General features: G+C 40.1%; 1 protein-coding gene across 1 annotated transcript; it reads left to right on the forward strand.

The window, feature by feature from the left end:
* The first annotated feature begins 1488 nt into the window (after positions 1-1488).
* Positions 1489-16314, forward strand: tmem74b (transmembrane protein 74B). Its single transcript, XM_038696904.1, has 4 exons — positions 1489-1548; positions 2585-2638; positions 3079-3360; positions 4042-16314. Exons 3-4 carry the CDS (start codon positions 3136-3138, stop codon positions 4675-4677), a joined length of 861 nt encoding a protein of 286 aa, XP_038552832.1. The 5' UTR covers positions 1489-1548; positions 2585-2638; positions 3079-3135; the 3' UTR covers positions 4678-16314.
* Positions 16315-16863: the final 549 nt, after the last annotated feature.

Raw genomic sequence — 16863 nt, forward strand, 5'->3', positions numbered from 1 at the left:
CCTCTGGATAAAAAACCCAGCCGAGTGTTCAGAGCAGCAGCTGTGATCGGCCGGATAAATCTGCTGCAGATATCAGCAAAAAGACAGAGAACAGACATTTATTCATGTGAAAGATAAAAAGATTTTGAACGATAATGAAATAAAATTGATTCCGTTTTTATATAAAAATGTTCATGTCTGTGCTGGATATGTGTTGCCATGGCAGCAGGAGTGGTTTCTCAGTGGAGATTAACATCTTTGCACATCAAGACGGAGCACGTTTTTTACACCACTGACTGGTTAATCCTCCACATGTTGATGGTGTGAGGAGATCAATGATTACCACATCATCCCGTTTTTTGTGTGGAATTCAAAGGCAGATTGTGTTGCTATGTTTATTCTAATAGCTTTTTTTTTTTTTTTATCTCTCTGTCTTTGTTACATGAGATTTTCTTTTTTAGACAGATGTTGTTTCACATCTGAGAGACCTCGGCCATTTTGATCACAACTGTTTCCTGAGCTGAAACAGGTGGAGGAGAATAAACTTAAACTTAAAATAAATTTCCTCTTTGCTTGCAAAATATATTTAGATACAAGAACATGATGCTGCTGGCTAATGGTAATTTAAATGTTTAATTTCTATGTTCAGTTTGTATTTCTTGTTGGTTAGTCTTGTTGTTTTTGTAGGCTATTTAAATTATTCTATATATATAGCCTATGTGATATAAGGCTAAACATATACTTGAACTCACCCACATGAGCCATTTAGCCATGCTAGCAGCTGGTTGGTCAAGATGGAAATATGTTTGGTGATCACCTGACTTCAAATAGGACCAAAACAAATGGCATAAACCTGCAAAACTAATGGCTGTCCCTTCAGCCTTCCTCATGTTTAGTGTTTATTAGCAAATGCTAGCATGGTGAACATGGTAGACATGTGTAGATGATAGGTTAGGCTTTTTTTAACCCTGTCTTAAAACAACATTCACTCATCTGTAATCATTCCTCCCATACTGAGATTTTAGTGTGACTGAGGAGGGATCCTTTTTAAGTTTGTTTTCTTTTAAATATATTGTATATTAAATATAAGCTACAATTTGGAGGAGTTAGGGCGACATCAAAATTACAAAATGCGGGTTGAAACAAAAAAAGAGTCATAATTTCTTTATTGTAGCCTGCGTCCCACAATAATGTTTCTGTACCAGTCAGATTTAAGTTTTAATCGTCTCATTGATTGGTGTCATCGCAGTTGACTGATGCTGTAGCCTACACACTTGCATTGCACTCTCCCTATTAATTTATTAATGCATATTCCCCCACCACACCTCTCGGGGGTGATTTATCTGTCCATCTCTGGCTCCAGCTCTTCAGACACCAGCAGAGAGAACCACAGGCTGGTTTTGCGCATGGTCAGTTAACCCCGGTCCTCCCTCCCTCTCTCTCTCTCTCTCTCTCTCTCTCTCTCTCTCTCTCTCTCTCTCTCTCTCTCTCTCTCTCTCTCCTCCTCACACATGATCCAGCAGCATCCATCTCTCCGGATGAGATGTCCAAAGCAGTCATCAGCTCCAGGTAAGACCCCGCTGTCATACCGATCGCTTAACGTGAACGACTCTTTACGCCCTCTCGTCGGTTTCCCCGCAGATGTTTGATGATACAGGCGATGTTTTTTTTAATCCGGATTTAGCGGGGAACTGGGTGGATGCTGCCTGCCTGGATACTGAATCCATCTCCCGGTGTCTCCCTCCGGAGAAACCGTCACTTGTGTCGCTCCGTTGTATAATTTAACTCTGAATAAGATCCCGCTCTGGCTCGGACTCCCCCTCCTCTCTCAGTCCGTGTTATCTGCCTTCAGGTCTGGATAATGAACAACATGTCAGTCGGTGTGGTGCTTATCAGTCCCGGTTGATCCTGATATTATCTCTCCTACACACACACACACACAGACGGAGTGTGTTGGTCCAGGTTTTGGCAGTTTGGCGCATCACAAGGTCACAGTGATGGTGTTGCCGGACACCTTACCCATGGGCGCTCAGGCTGTCTGCGGGCCACGGGGCTTGATGTAACGATAGATGGTAACTGTGTCAGTGGGCTACTTTAGTCTGGTGCTCCCCGGAGATTAACCGGCTGCAGAGACAACACATGTGATGCTTTCCCGGAGATTAAATACAAAAAAGTGAAATGAAAAGGGCGCATTTTATAAATAAAGTTAGGCTACACCTCATGGCTAACTGAGTCAAGAGGATCAACTATAGTCTTGTAGCCTAATGTAGACCATCACACTGCTTTTACACAGGCTTTTCATTATAATTATTATAATTAGAATTAGAATAACCTGGAGCGAAACTGCTGTTTGGATGAGGTTCACACCCACAGTGTTAACCATGAACACACTGTGAATTTATTCTCTGTGAAATAAAATAAAACTAAATGTAGGCTATTTTTTTCAGAGACATTTGTCTCACTGCTGTCTTTGTTTTCATGTCACTTGTGTTTTCAACACCCTCCTGTGCACATGCGTGTATGTGTGAGGAGCGGATGGTGTTATAGTGATGGATCTGTTTAGGATTTAGGATCTGGTTTTAACTGTCCATACATGTCTCAACAGGAAGTGACAGCGATGATGAAAGAAAAATGGAAATAAATAGGCTTAATTATCAAGGTGAGATGCTCATGATTGAGATGATTTGTGTGTGTGTGTGTGTGTGTGTGTGTGATGGATAACCTACTGATTCTGTCCTGAAACCTCCCTCGTGCTGCAGAACTGCTTGATTTTTAACATTTTCATCATTGATTTTTAATACTTTTATTGATATGGGTTCAAAAACCCTCAGTGGAGACGTATTTAATAGTAATAGGGACATACCAGAGTATATCAAATATGAGGCTACATGTCACTAATGTGTAGATTTACTCACCAGTAGCCTATATAAATATTTAAAGAGTGATGTCGGTCACTATTGATTTCACCACAGACACTAATGTCACTAAAGTAATAGGTAGGGACTATTATGTCAGGCTGTCTGGTTAGTTTTAACACATTAAAGGCCTACCTGTATCTACTTTCTCTTGTCCATTCAATCATATGTTTTCTTTATTCAGTGAGGATAATGCAGAGCAGAGGGGTTGTGAAGACATGAGCACATCGGACACATTTAGATGGAGTCTTCTTTCAATGCCGTAGAGCTCCGGGAGCTGCGGGGTGGTGGAGGCCGGCGAGGCGTGTCTCCGACACCACCCTCAGCACCCTGGACAGCGGCCACAGTGGGCTGCGTTGCCCGGGGGTTCGAGAACGCCTCCTACCAGCAGGACGAGGAGCTCGGCCACCAGCAGGGGGCCACAGCGTCGGCGGGGTGTCCGCCCTCAGCTTCAGGCAACAGCAAGGTAAGTTCAGCCTTGTTGGGTGGTTACTGCTTCTGTTTTATCATTTGTTTCAAGGCTACCATTCATTATGTTAACCAGTGATGTGGTTACAGTGAGGTGACAGTAGCCTAATTATTAAATATTTTACCCTGCTACTCACAAACAAAACCTGACTGCAAAAATAAAGTATGATAAAGTGGTGGGTGGGATACAACTAAAGAGCACTTGGCCTACACAAGATGTTATACAAGGATGTCATTAGTCTGGTTACACAACCAGAGATTAACTTCTGAAAAAAGTCACATCAACCATGACAAAATGATTCAAGCAAAACAAAAACATAATGTGCTTGTAAAGATATGAAAAACGTGATTATATTTTCGGGAAATAGCTCCGTGGCACTTTTAAAATAAAGTTGTCTTTTGGCTTGAATGGTCTTAACCAATACTGTTAACAGAGAAACAACATTTGCAATGCAGGTTTTTATTTGTGGCAGCCACTGTGGACCAGACTGTTTGCCAGATGCCACTGTACTCAGATATTTACTTACTTGCATTATTTAAAATGTGACTCAGATGTTGACACTAAAAGACTTTTGCTTCCAGCTTGGTTTTCTCTGTTTTTACCTGCAATTCCTTTATAAATATTGGGTTTATTCTTGGTCATGTGTTGCTCTTGTTTGTAATTTTTGTCTTTTTTTAGGGGGAGCAGCAGAATCAGGAGATCTCTCCGCGGTCATATGATGAGGAGGAAGGAGGTGGAGGGCAGGAGGACGGCCAGGACTTCACTGAGTTCAGCCCCGCTGATGATCACTCTGCCGACTACGGCTTCATCTTCGCCCTGGTGTTCCTGGTGAGCGGGATCGTCCTGGTGGTCATAGCCTACACCATCCCGCGAGAGGCCAAAGTCGACCCGGACTCCGTGTCGGCTCGCCAGATGGAGAAGCTGGAGATGTACTACGCCCAGCTGGGCTCCCACCTGGACAAGTGCATCATCGCAGGCCTGGGCCTGCTGACCCTGGGAGGGATGTTCCTGTCTATGCTGCTCATGGTGTCCATCTGCCGGGGCGAGATGTACCGACGCAGGGCGGCGTTTGTTCGACCCAAGAGGACTTACGGTTCCATCAACCTGAGGATGAAGCAGCTGGCGACTGGAGAGGCAGTAAGCGGCGAGGGCGGGGACGGAGGTGAGGATTTTTTGGTGGAACGTGCAGAGACAGGGAATAACATTCAGCCAGGACCTAGTGGGGACTCCAAATCAGAACCAGGACCAAGCAGACACCCTCCTCCTGCCACATCTTCCTCTTCTTCTACAAATGCTGCACATGGAGTCAACTAGCGGGGCTTTACTCTCACTCTGCAGCTGTTTTGCCTTCCTCTGAGTGAGCGCTCAGTTGCAAAACGGGGATGCAAAATGGTGCAGGCCCCCTGTTTGTGCCGGCAGGAGAAGCACATCTTGAGCACAAGGCTCTCTGCTGGAGCGACCCAGCTTTAACCCGGCGTTTTTGGATGAACGCTAAACCAAGTTTATGGGATATTTATTCTAACCAATCATAAGGGATGTATTACTTAACAAAAGAGAGCTCAACTCGGTAGAAGAAGAGAGGTAAGCCTATGCCAGTGTGGAAAAGAGCACATTTGGAGATGAATGGTTGAATTTCAAAGATTACAGTTACTATATAAATCCTAGTATGTTAATCAGAGACTGAGTTTTACATTATAAAGCACATCGTGTCCGACAGCCCTGGAGGTTCGTCGCCACTGCAGAAAGAAAAATTACTTTATTTATGACGTCCGTCCGGTGTTGAAACTCTACAAAAGATGTTCAAGATTTACACCTTGGCACACTTTAAACGCCCAATCTAACCTTAACACAAACATTAAATATCTGACGTAGTCTATCATGCTACATCTGTTGGAAATTGGAGTGTCATTACTGGACTGTCTAAATAAAGTAACATGGAAAGTGTGATGCTAAAGCTCTCGCACAAATTGACAGAGGCAACACTTTTGAAACTAATATTTAACTCTAGCGTGACATTTACAGCCACCAGCAGCATCAGCAATAAATTGTCAGTAACAGTAGAGAAGATGAAGCATAAAATAATCTAATCTGTGTCACCACATGCCCTCAAAAAAAGGATGATCAATTTAAACCTGCATTAAGCAATTTGTTTGATTTATTAATACGACTGTGTTAAAGTCTACTGTGACCTTGTTCTCATAATATCATGACTTTTTCTTGTAATATTTATACTTTAATCTCTAAATATAATGACTTTTTTTCTCAAAATATTTTTTTAAATTGTTCTTAATTATTTTCTAAATTTGTTAAATATTGATCTCGCCGGTTTGACTCCAGACAGAGACCTTTGTTGCCTCTCGTGCCTTCACCTCACTCTGTCAATTAAAGGCAAAACAATAAAAAATATCTCTAAAATAAACATTAGCTTAATGCAGCTTTAAAATTTGACATTTCTAAAATATTTAGTTGATTGATTTTTGACTGTAAGGAAATACAATAAGATGCAGAAAGAGGTAGGAGGGGATGATAAGAGGAGAGAGAGGTGTTAGACTGAGAGGACTGATATGAATCATTGTTAAGAGGGTGACACACATTACCCAGAAAGCATTGCATCAGCAGTCCAGCAGCTCATCTGTACTCTTACCTAGTCTGATGTTGTTTGTCAGAAATCATTTCGCTCTCTCCTTGATGGTTCTTTTGTGTTTTTATCCAACCCTACACAGATTTTGTCCCTGCGTCTTGGTCGCAAATCGATTCATTTTGTTTTTCACGGTGGAAACTAGATGAAGGAAAAACATTTGGTTTTCATCACAGGAATGTCTCTACCCGGCCGAATCCATTTTTGTGTAGCTGTATTGGGTCATTTAGTTTGGATTGCATATTTGTTTGAAGGTGATTCTCAGACAGCCGGGAAAGACATGTAATTTTGTAAGTGACAAAACCAGACACATAAATCTGTAAAGGCGTGAAAGTCAACTCCCCAACAGTTTCTCACCCGACAGAGTGATTTAACACTTTCACCGCTGGTGGCTCAAGGCCATAGATGACAGTTTTACATATACAATGACACGATGCTTCCCATGAATGAAACAATAACAACCCAGATCTCCAAAGTATCATGTCACATATCAAATGTCTCATGCTGCATCACTCAAAACTGTTGCCTCATGTTGACTAATCAGCATTTTCTGCATCTAGCATCACTTTCCACAACATCAGAGTCTTTGTATAATGCTGCAAGTGAAAATCCACAATCAGAATCTCCTTTGAAATACGAATGAATGATTATCTGACATTTAAAGGTCCTGAGAGTTTAGTGGACAATGGAACTAGCATGTGCTACATGCTAGTTGCTGCTGTGATAAGAAAAACTCACAATTTCAGCTGCTGTGACTTTCCTGGTTTTATTTAATTGAATGTTGAAATGAATCCTAACGGGCACAGCAATTATTATAATCAGTATATAATCTATGAAAAAATAATGTAGAACTGTGCTTTAAATAGTGAAACAGTTCATTCGATTTAAAAGAACAAACATCAAGGTGTCTTCAGTCTTTTTTTTCCTTTCTGGAGAAGAAGCTGGTTTTGACTGGACTGAACCTTTAATGACACAGCGCCTACTTACTTATTTGTATTATATGTAAACAGATGTTATTTATGTGATGTAAGGATACAATATGCCTTAATGAGTAAACACAGACACTGTAAATTATGTATACACAAGTATTATTATGCTAATGTATTAAGGTCTGTATAGTGAGACAGTTAGCCAAGGGTAATGTAGCTACACACACACACACACACACACACACACACACACACACACACACACACCCATAATGTCCTCATAAGACAGGTGTGCTCACAAACGAGTGTGTGACTCTGTACTTGTGAGAAAATCTTAATATACACACACACACTGACATACTATCTCAAAGCTGTTTATTAAGATATGTATCACATTTTAATTTCGCAGTACAAATATACTGTAAATATTACACATAGACATGTCGGATGTAGTCGACCAGCAACAGCTAATGCTCAGAAACCAAAATACGCAACACAGGCATGCAAAATTGGAAAACCTCGTCACGGTTGGAGCAATTTCTTTCTGTTAGCAGCTTAATAACCAACTCTGAAACTGAGCAGCTGAACAAAAGCTGAACAATTGTGCTTCAGTGCTGAACATTGAGATTCATTAAATCACAAAAAACTCATGGGAAAACTAATAGAATTTAATCATTAGTAGATATTAGGGCTGCAACTCATGTTTTCTTTCACTGTAGATAACATTTTTGGTCCATAAAATGTCAATGTCAAAGATATTTCCAAAAATCCAAGTTGACATAATTTAAAAAAACAGCAAATATCCCCATTTTAGTGTCTGAAAACAGTTTTGCTTAAAAAATAACGTAGACAAATAATCAAATCAAAATAGTTGCCTATTAATTTAGTGTTCAGTAATCATTTAATTGATCGTTGCAACTCTAGTAGATACACAGTTGTTAAAATGCTAACTGTAATCATGTACTGTATTCATAATAACTGGTATATACTCGCATCAATCTTCCCTAAAGTGTTCTGCAGGAAAATTAAATTAAGTTAATTTTACCACAAATTTATTTACTTCCTATATTATACATTACTTGGTAATGGCAGTGTCAGAAGCACTGTTCGATAATCTCTGGTGCAGCAGGTTCATTTTAAAGACTGTTCTGTTGCTGGACAGTCACAGGTTCAATCCCGGCTATAGTCTGTCTCTGCTGAGGTGTCCTTGAGTAAAGAAAAGACTCGTCTCTGGCTGCTTCTGGTGAATTCACATGAGAGAGCTTCTTGGTTAAATCTTAAGACGACTTTTGCTCGGGCACTTGTAGCTGCAGGAGACTTCTCCCCCCAAGAAAAACATTAAGTTTTTTACATTCAATTGATGTTAGCGGCTTCAGTAATTCTGACTTTTTTTCACTCAGAAGCAAAGGGAGTTGATGATGTTGTTATAGAGCTACAAAGTCAGCAGATGGAGGAGTGATGCGGTCAGATGGGTTAATAAAAAGCCACTGTTTGTTTCCCCTTTCCTACTGACAGTCCCTAAAGCTAACCAAACCGTGACCAAAGCCGTATAAGATCAGAAAATTCTTTTATTTTTACAAAACTGATTTGTAATGGTTTTGAAAGGCACAGTGAGTATGTTGTCCTGCTGAGGGGCAAACAATGCATTTTGTCTTTTAATTTAAAGCACTTGAAATGTTTTTAATATTTTGTACTAACAAGTTGATCCTGCTGTATGTAAGTGAAGCAATGAGGCAACTATTTAAGCTCTGTTATCTTTGGTGTTTGAAGTAGATGGTGACACAGGAGTGGATTTTCACTCCTGTGTCATCCCATTTTCACAAAAACACGTCCCATTCCTGATTAGAACTGCATATTTATATATAAAAAGCTGTGATAAATAGTGAAATTGACTCCCGTCCGGAATAAAATGCCCGCTTCTAGTTTGAAGCTAAAATCTCCCACAGCCATGCCAGCTGAGGTTCCTCTGTTAATCAAAGGTTGTCTGAGAAATATCCAGCCTCCTTCTCACTTTCACAGTTCAGAGTGTGATCACACTTACTTAGTTTGTGTCTGGAATATAATAAAATCTGTGACAAGTTTTAGTAAATGTCATCCTGCCAGATTAGTTTGGCACGTTCAAAATAACACGTGTATATTTATCAAACTTCTGGAAGTTAAGACATTTATAGTGATAACTCCCTGTGCGCTGGTGTTCGCTGGCGTGGACTGCAGGTTCATTTTAAGCATCTGATATTCATATTTGAGCCATCTTAACTTAGACAGCATTATTCTGTCCTGCTCTAACAAGCTGGACTGACGTCGTAAAAAGGTCCTGAAGGTAGCCGCTGCAAACCTGCAGTCTGGAAAACATTTATTACCTGATTATCTATAATATCCATGACACACAAAACAAATTACATTCACCTCCATTGTAATCGGCGGCAGCAGCAGAAGCGCCAGTGGTGTCAGGTGTCAAATAAAACCAAAACTGTCTTCATGATAAACATTTATGTACCAACAAAAACTGACCCTTTAGAGTTGAAATTGTCTTGAAGTAGAAAATCAGTTCACTTCTTGATACCACCTTTAATGTGTGTCTTGATAATAAATTATAGAATATTGTTCCATTAAGAAAGCATTTGATCTGTGGCTGTTTATGCGGTCAACAGATGTTCGCTGAGGTTATTGCTGCTCGCTCGCCCTGCTGCGGCTCCGCCCTGGCTTACTCCACTTTACACTAATTTGAATTTTATAATATTTGATGCTTAAAATGATACACACACAGAAACATCGATATGGAAATGCTACTACATGTTTAAGATGAGACTCTAATCCTGAATGATGCATGATGAGCACCACAGTGTACAATCTGTACATCACCAGTTTACAACCAGAAGTAAAGAGCACACAGGCTTCCGTGATTTCGGTATGATTAGGAGAAAAAGAAAAAGAAATAAGAAGTCAACAGAGGCAGCAGAGGTGAGAGAGTGAAGGAGATTAATGGATGTGGGAGAGCCGATGCAGCGGAGACGCCGGATGACGTGAGCTGATTCTTGAAGAGATGGATTCTCAGCTTGCAGGGGGGGAGGACAGGGAGTGACTCTGCATGAAGCTAAATACTTCCAAAGACACTATCAGGTTTCCCAGAGTGAAACAACAAACAGACAGACACGACTCTACTTAAGGTTTTAACGAGCGTGAAAAAGCCCTCTAACGCTGATTCTTGTCGAGGGCCAGAGAGAGAGAAATTAGACCTGCTTCAACCTGCAGCTCCTCATTAGAGGGGGGAACAACACAGCAGCAGAAACACAACACGATAGAGGGAATGATTGTTCTTGCTGGTTCGCTTCACACAGGTTGGACGCACAGAGCTGGAAGAAAAAGGTTTTTAGAGTGGGGTTTAGTTACACGCACGGATGGATAGAATCAGGTCACGAGGAAGCAGACTAAAAGGTTGTTGATTGCTTTTGTGGAAAAAACTCTGCACCTTTAAAGGAGAAGTGCTTTTCCAGGTGTTAGACTGCTGCTTACGTGAAAAAAAAGGTAGCATAAAGCCTTTTGTGTCTCCAGAGGGAGCTGTGTTAAGTCTGAAAAAATGTCCTGAAGACTACAAGTTTAAAAATGACAAATGTGAGTTTTGCTGCGTTCCAGACAACTCAGATCTCGCCCTCCTGACAGTAAAAGTACAATGAAACGTCAGAGTTCCTACTTGTGAACTCGCAGCGAATCCATCTACCCCGTCTTCACAAAGAAGCAGATGTCTGACATCTCAAAACAATGGCTCGTGGAACTGCATATCATAAATGGTAAACCATCAACATGAAGTATATTCGCCTGTGTTACATGTAATACATACGAGCATATAGTAAAACCTGTCCTCTGTGTAAATTGATGTTGAAATATGTCGCTAGTGTTAGTATTAATTACAAACTTAATTAGGCCTACAGTAAACAATCAAACAAAAAGTCATCTTCTTTGCACAAAAGTTGCAAAATTTTTTGAAAACAGTTAACGTATATTTATGTCAATCGTTTTCATTACAACAAAGTGCACTGCTGCGATTCAATCATATGTACCCAAGAAACATCAGATTGTCACGGTCAGTCTGTTTTTTGTTTACATTTGGCGTTGTGCACCTGGAACGCTAAGAAGTTGGAAATTTCCTCTGGACTTTGACAGGAACACAACATAAGAAAGATGTGAACTTACCAGACATCTGTAGCTCGCTGCTCATCTCTGCTGCAGGCTACATTAGCCGACCCAGCTGTTGGCGATGTAGTTGCATTGTGGGTAACGTAGACAATAGATTTTGACAAGGAAGACGAATGAGTGGAATTAAAAATACGATATCTCTGGTTCTGCTGCATCGATTTTGTCCATCGTGAGGCTCATGATATTATCGAAGTGGAATAATAAAGAATATACAGTATACATACAAAATACATCTTGAACCGTGAACACATCCTAAAATACGTGAATGGATATTTACTAGAAATGAGAACAGAAGAAGAGAGCGGGAGGGAGAATGGACATGTGAGTGTGGAGCCTCTGAAAAGAGCAAAACTATGTTTCTGTTCCTCTGTGACGTGTTTGAATGTCAAGACCGACCACGAGCACCTTGGCCAAAGACAGAGAAAATCAATCTTTATTCTGTCGGCAGCACGATGACTCTGTTACCATAGAAATGGTCTATTTATAACAAGCACTGTAGGTAGAGCAGTTCTCGGATGTCATGGAAAGTGCTTGTGAGGGCACCACAGAGGAGACAATGTTATAAACTCTTGAAACCTCTGATTGTATCCCCGAGGAGGGAAATATATAAATGCAAGGAGCCTTTGGGACTTTGCAGGAATAAATTACACATTTTTAGGACAAATCATCTGCAGGTGGACATTTTCCAAGAACCAAAGCTTTAATTCACACCAGGCCAAGGGCGGAATTTAGCTGAGTAGTCACAACTCGCTGCAGGAAATCATGAGGACGAAGCAGGCAGATTGCCCCGCTATGCTAATGAATAAAGCCTTAGCATGGGATTTAGATTAGTTTTTTTCAATTTGGTTGCCACAGATAAGTCAGATCACTTGGTCATCAAATCCCAAATTTACCGTAGCTACACCTCTGATTATTGCCATGTGAATGACTTAGTGTAAGCGATGTATTTATGAGTGTGCGATGGGTAAATATCTGTATATAATTAGATAGAAGAGAATGTCTGCATTCGTGGAATACAAGAACCATGTTTGATGGTCAACTAATGTCCCAAAATATACTGAAAAACATTTTATAACTCATTAGCCTTCCTTCTATTTTGGTAATAATCTACTACATAAATATATATATAAATATCATAAATATCTACTACATTTCAGAACCACAGTTTCCATGATGCTTTAGAACAGGAAATATAATGTTAAATATTTACATTTGGGCAAATTGGCTTCATTAAAAGTAGCAGATTTAGATATTAGCATTTCCTGTTTGCAGTGGTCCCATGGATGTAAAGACAGCTGCCACTGATTTACTTTATTTGCTGTGGACATGGAAGGAAATAATGTCCTTGGAAAGTGTAAGTCACACTGAATCTAAAAATAAATACATCATGACCAGTGGCATTAGTACAGATGGTGCAGCCAGTGCAATGCACCTGGGCCCAGCTGATTACAAGGGGCCATGAGGGACAGCGACAATTACTGCCTAGATTGTGATCAGATGATGTCATCCATTCATTCATAGCGTGTAGGCCTCTGATGAGTTGCTGTACTTTTCCTATTCACTATTTGCTCTGTGATTATTGACATACTGTGTAAGCTGCTGTGTGTTGATTTGTTACTGACGGAAAAGCTGAAGCTGACGGTGGTGGTTTGAGTGCAGAGAAAGGCTGTTAGACCTACCTTGATAGACTTGGCACTTGGGCTGCTGTCCATGGTGCTGATCAAAGGCTGCAGGTTTGCAATTGCATGGAGTCAAGTGTTTGTATGCCCGTATGTATACAAGCGTGCTTTTTTGCCCCAGGGCCTAGCAAATTTATGTTACGCTGCTAATTATGACTGTTTTCATTTATTATTTTAACACAAATTGCAGCAATCCGGCACAAAATGTTGTGTTGCAGTGTTAAAAGTGCATAAAGTACGATAATATCACCCGTGAGCTGCGTGTCACAGCCACTGTTGACTCTGTTGACTGTTTAAAACCTCTGATATAAAGGAATGCAGAATAAGGCAACGCGCAGTTACAAGCAAATGCATCAGAGACAATCTATGTTCCTGTTTGTCCTCTCCAGACCAGAAACACTCCTCCTCCCCCTTCTCCACACTGAGGGGTCAAATGTCAAAGGTCAGTTACAGCACAGTGTTCCCACAGCTGCTTGCGATTCAGTACTTCACTCAAGGACACTTCAGCGGCACGCAGGGTGCTTGACCCGGCGCTCGGTCTCATTAATCACTACACTATCTGCAGCTTCAGAAAAACCAGACAAGGTTGCCAACACAGTGAACACGAGCACCTTGTAAAAAATGTAACCTCAAATAAGCAGCTCTTTAAGCTACCAGATAAAGAAAACAGAGTAAAATCACAGTTTACGCCTACAAATCTCCACAAAGCGCCCACTGAAAACATGCTTCCCTTTATGTACAGATTTAATACGCACACATGTAACACACAGCAGTAGCATTTTACTCAGAGACTCAATGAATGTACAAATTAATACTGCAATGCAGGAGGTGGCACCATCGCAGCAGTGTCATGCAATATCACACGATCCACATGTGTAAACAGTCACGTGATTTCGCCTTGCAAACACTATTGTATAAACATTCCTGCTTTTTTTTTATTATTCTGTCTTAAACGTGAATTAATGTATATTTAACGAGATAATGCGATATTTCACTTAGGTGGGATATTTTTGGGGGCCAAAGCAGACGTGTCCAAACGCTCATTAGCATCAATGTCCACTGACTGAGGAATCTGTCACCATGGTAACTTGTTTTAAAGGGGCAACATGTGAACTGAGGCCTTTATTGACCCTCCACTGGTTAATCGAATCCATAAAAAAATCCAGAATAAAAAGTACTGTTATGTAAATATTAGGAGCTGATGCATCTGGATAAACAGCTGGTGGCTCTACTTTCGTCGCTGCTGTTAAACCATCACAGAAGAAGAGGACACAACGAAGGGAAACAGATGTTAATGTGAGGAAGGTTTCGTCCTCCTCCTCACACACATCTGATGTTTTCAGCTCTTCACCAGATGCTTCATATACGTCATCATTTATTCACTAAGTCCAGTTTCCACGTTGCATTTTTGTTTTTATCTATACAACAACTCTTCCACCTCAGCCAAGAGTAAAAAGATTTGAGATATTTCGACTTTAAAAAAAGATGTGCATGAAAAAGAAGTGTAGGGGAAGCCACTTAATGAGGTTTGGAAATCCTGCTTTGTTTCAGATAAGTCTTCAGTATGCAGGCAAAATGTGATAAATCCTGGGTTAATGCAGGTATTGTTCTCAGGAAACTGGACAAGAATTCCCAGAAAATCAATTCCCAGCATTCAACCCTAAACCGGATATCCTATGATGTTTTGGGGTTCAGTAATCATTCAGGTCAGTATTCACTGTTCTCTGATAATGATTTATGGGTACGTTGTTGCCCCTTTAACTTGTTAACAATATTTATTATCCCAGATTACAGTGTGAACTCATCTGCTCCTGTGTCACGGTGAATGTCAATAACACTATCTGAAAATATCTAACTAAATGTGCTGTTAAATATGCTGTAATATTTCCGAAAGCTATAACAGGAAAGTGACAGGAAAGTGACAGACGCCCCGGGGCAGCTGAATGTTCATGAATTTAATTGTATATAAAAAAAGAAAGAATCTATTCTATCCAGGTGAAATATCGCTTTAAGTAACCAGAGTGAAATGATACTTGTTAAAGTCTATGAAATGTATAAGAAGAATGAAAAAAATATTACGTGGCCTGAGAAAGGAGTTGTGTGTCCGTTTGTGATGATGTGAATCTTTTGCAATCAATAAATGACAATGAAAGTAACAATTAGCACATTAAAGGGATTCATGTCACTTGTACTTAAAGTTGTTTTCTACATTAGTTAGTTGAGCTAACTCAGCTGGTGGGAATGTTTATCGGTCACAGAGTTGTTATAAGGTTATATAATCTACTAATTAAGAATAGTGACATATCCCTATTTAACCTATGTGAAAACCGGGGTCTATAAACTGTTATAAAGCCGATGGGGGTTGTATTATAACTTACAATGTTTTGTTTTAAAAACTGTTAATCCAGAAATGTTATTAATGACTTTAAGAGAAACTCCAGCAGCTTTTTCTTCCCATTTTTCTCTTCACATTCAGCTAAAATGCAAATGACGAAGAAACACATTAAATCCGAGTGAAAACCAGTCAAAGGTCACAAACTTCTCGAAATGAATTAGATCGTTTCTTTGGTGAAAATAAGCCTTATATATCACATGATTCAGAAGTGGTCTCTGTACTTCTACTCTGTGATCAGATCACCTGCCAAACTGGATGTATGAAACTTTACTCTCAGTTGATCTGGTTCAGAGTGAAGAAACAAACATGTGGACTTGAAAGCTTCTGCAGCGCCTGTTGAGTTCTTTCCTTACAGAGTTGTTATATAAGATGTGGGAATGTCTCTAAGCCAAGGATGACGTTTGAAGGTTTTCGCACCACAAAGAATCTAAATATTTGTTTTAATTTCTGTATTTAAACCAGTGATGAATATTCTGTTGCAGATGTGTTATCTTGTATTGTTTTCGCTCCTGATAACAGATCAATCAAAGTCTAACAATGGTTAAGTGGTTGTAACTGCACAGACTGCTGGTTTGCTCAGTGGTGTATTTTGTAAAGAGCACAGTTACTTGTGTGCAATGTGTTGTAAAAATTATCATAATCTGACATGTTTATTTGTGACAATTATTCATCATCATTTTATAAATCTTTAAAATCCCACTCCTCTTAAAACATTCCTCTTAAAACCATCTCATGTGAAGTCAAATAAGGATGAATGTGAAGAGCTAAATGTTGTGTAACTGAATTGAGGAAATACTATATATCGTCACTCTAGAAATTGTTCCAACACACAGACACACACACATATATACAGTATATATGAACTTTTACCTGATCATTTAGAGAAACAGGTCCATCTCTTATGTTTGATCCCCACTCACAGTGACATAAACGCTGCTTTGTGTGCTTCAGGAGGCCGTTGAATCTGCATGTTATTTATGTGTGACGCCGTAAAGGTCCGATGCCTTGTTCCTGTACATACTGAGGAGCTGTGTACTGTATGTAACGATGATGATGCTGATTTTTAAGTATGATTTTGTTAACGTGACCAATAAAATTTCTGTTGTTGTTTTTAAATCCAGTGTGTCTGACTGCTCTCTGGTCTTCAACATCAGCAGACTCTGATTTGCATTTAAGCAGGTGAGAAAAACATCTTGAGCTGCAGCTGTGGTCAGGAACCGCGGCAGCAGGGCAGCCTGGGGGTTGGTGTAACCATCTGGTCACAGAGGGGTCGCAGGTTCAATACCTCCATCAGTGATGTCACCAGTCGAAGTGTTTCTGGGTTGAACCGTGTGAAGAGCTGTACCTGCAGACTGCTTGTAAGTGGCTTTGATAAACAGAGGAGCAACATTTAAATCACATAATATGCATATGCTTTTATTTGTATTTTTCCATCAGAATTTCACAAAATCTCTTTGTTTATTCAGGTGTCACTAAAATGAATCCATGTTTCTGTTATGGCACTAAAGACAAACGCAGAGCTTTGAGCAAAATGCTAACAAATGCATGCTAACATGCTAATGTTTAGCAGGTATAATGGCTGTTTCTCGGTACAGAGTTTGCCAAGTTTGGGCTTCTGTACTTTAAAGCTCGGACGTGGCAAGTTCGGCCGGGGAGTACAAACTC

The sequence above is a fragment of the Micropterus salmoides genome, unplaced genomic scaffold (assembly GCF_014851395.1).
Source record: "Micropterus salmoides isolate LMB-PRFRI ecotype aquatic unplaced genomic scaffold, ASM1485139v1 Ms_hic_scaffold_4, whole genome shotgun sequence".
Classification (NCBI taxonomy): Eukaryota; Metazoa; Chordata; class Actinopteri; order Centrarchiformes; family Centrarchidae; genus Micropterus; species Micropterus salmoides.

What these genes read in the sequence shown, in the direction of transcription:
- tmem74b (XM_038696904.1), top strand. Translation starts at nt 3,136, where the DNA reads ATGGAGTCTTCTTTCAATGCCGTAGAGCTCCGGGAGCTGCGGGGTGGT. An exon ending in CAGCTTCAGGCAACAGCAAG is followed by an intron (nt 3,361 to 4,041) that starts GTAAGTTCAGCC and finishes GTCTTTTTTTAG; the next exon opens with GGGGAGCAGCAGAATCAGGA.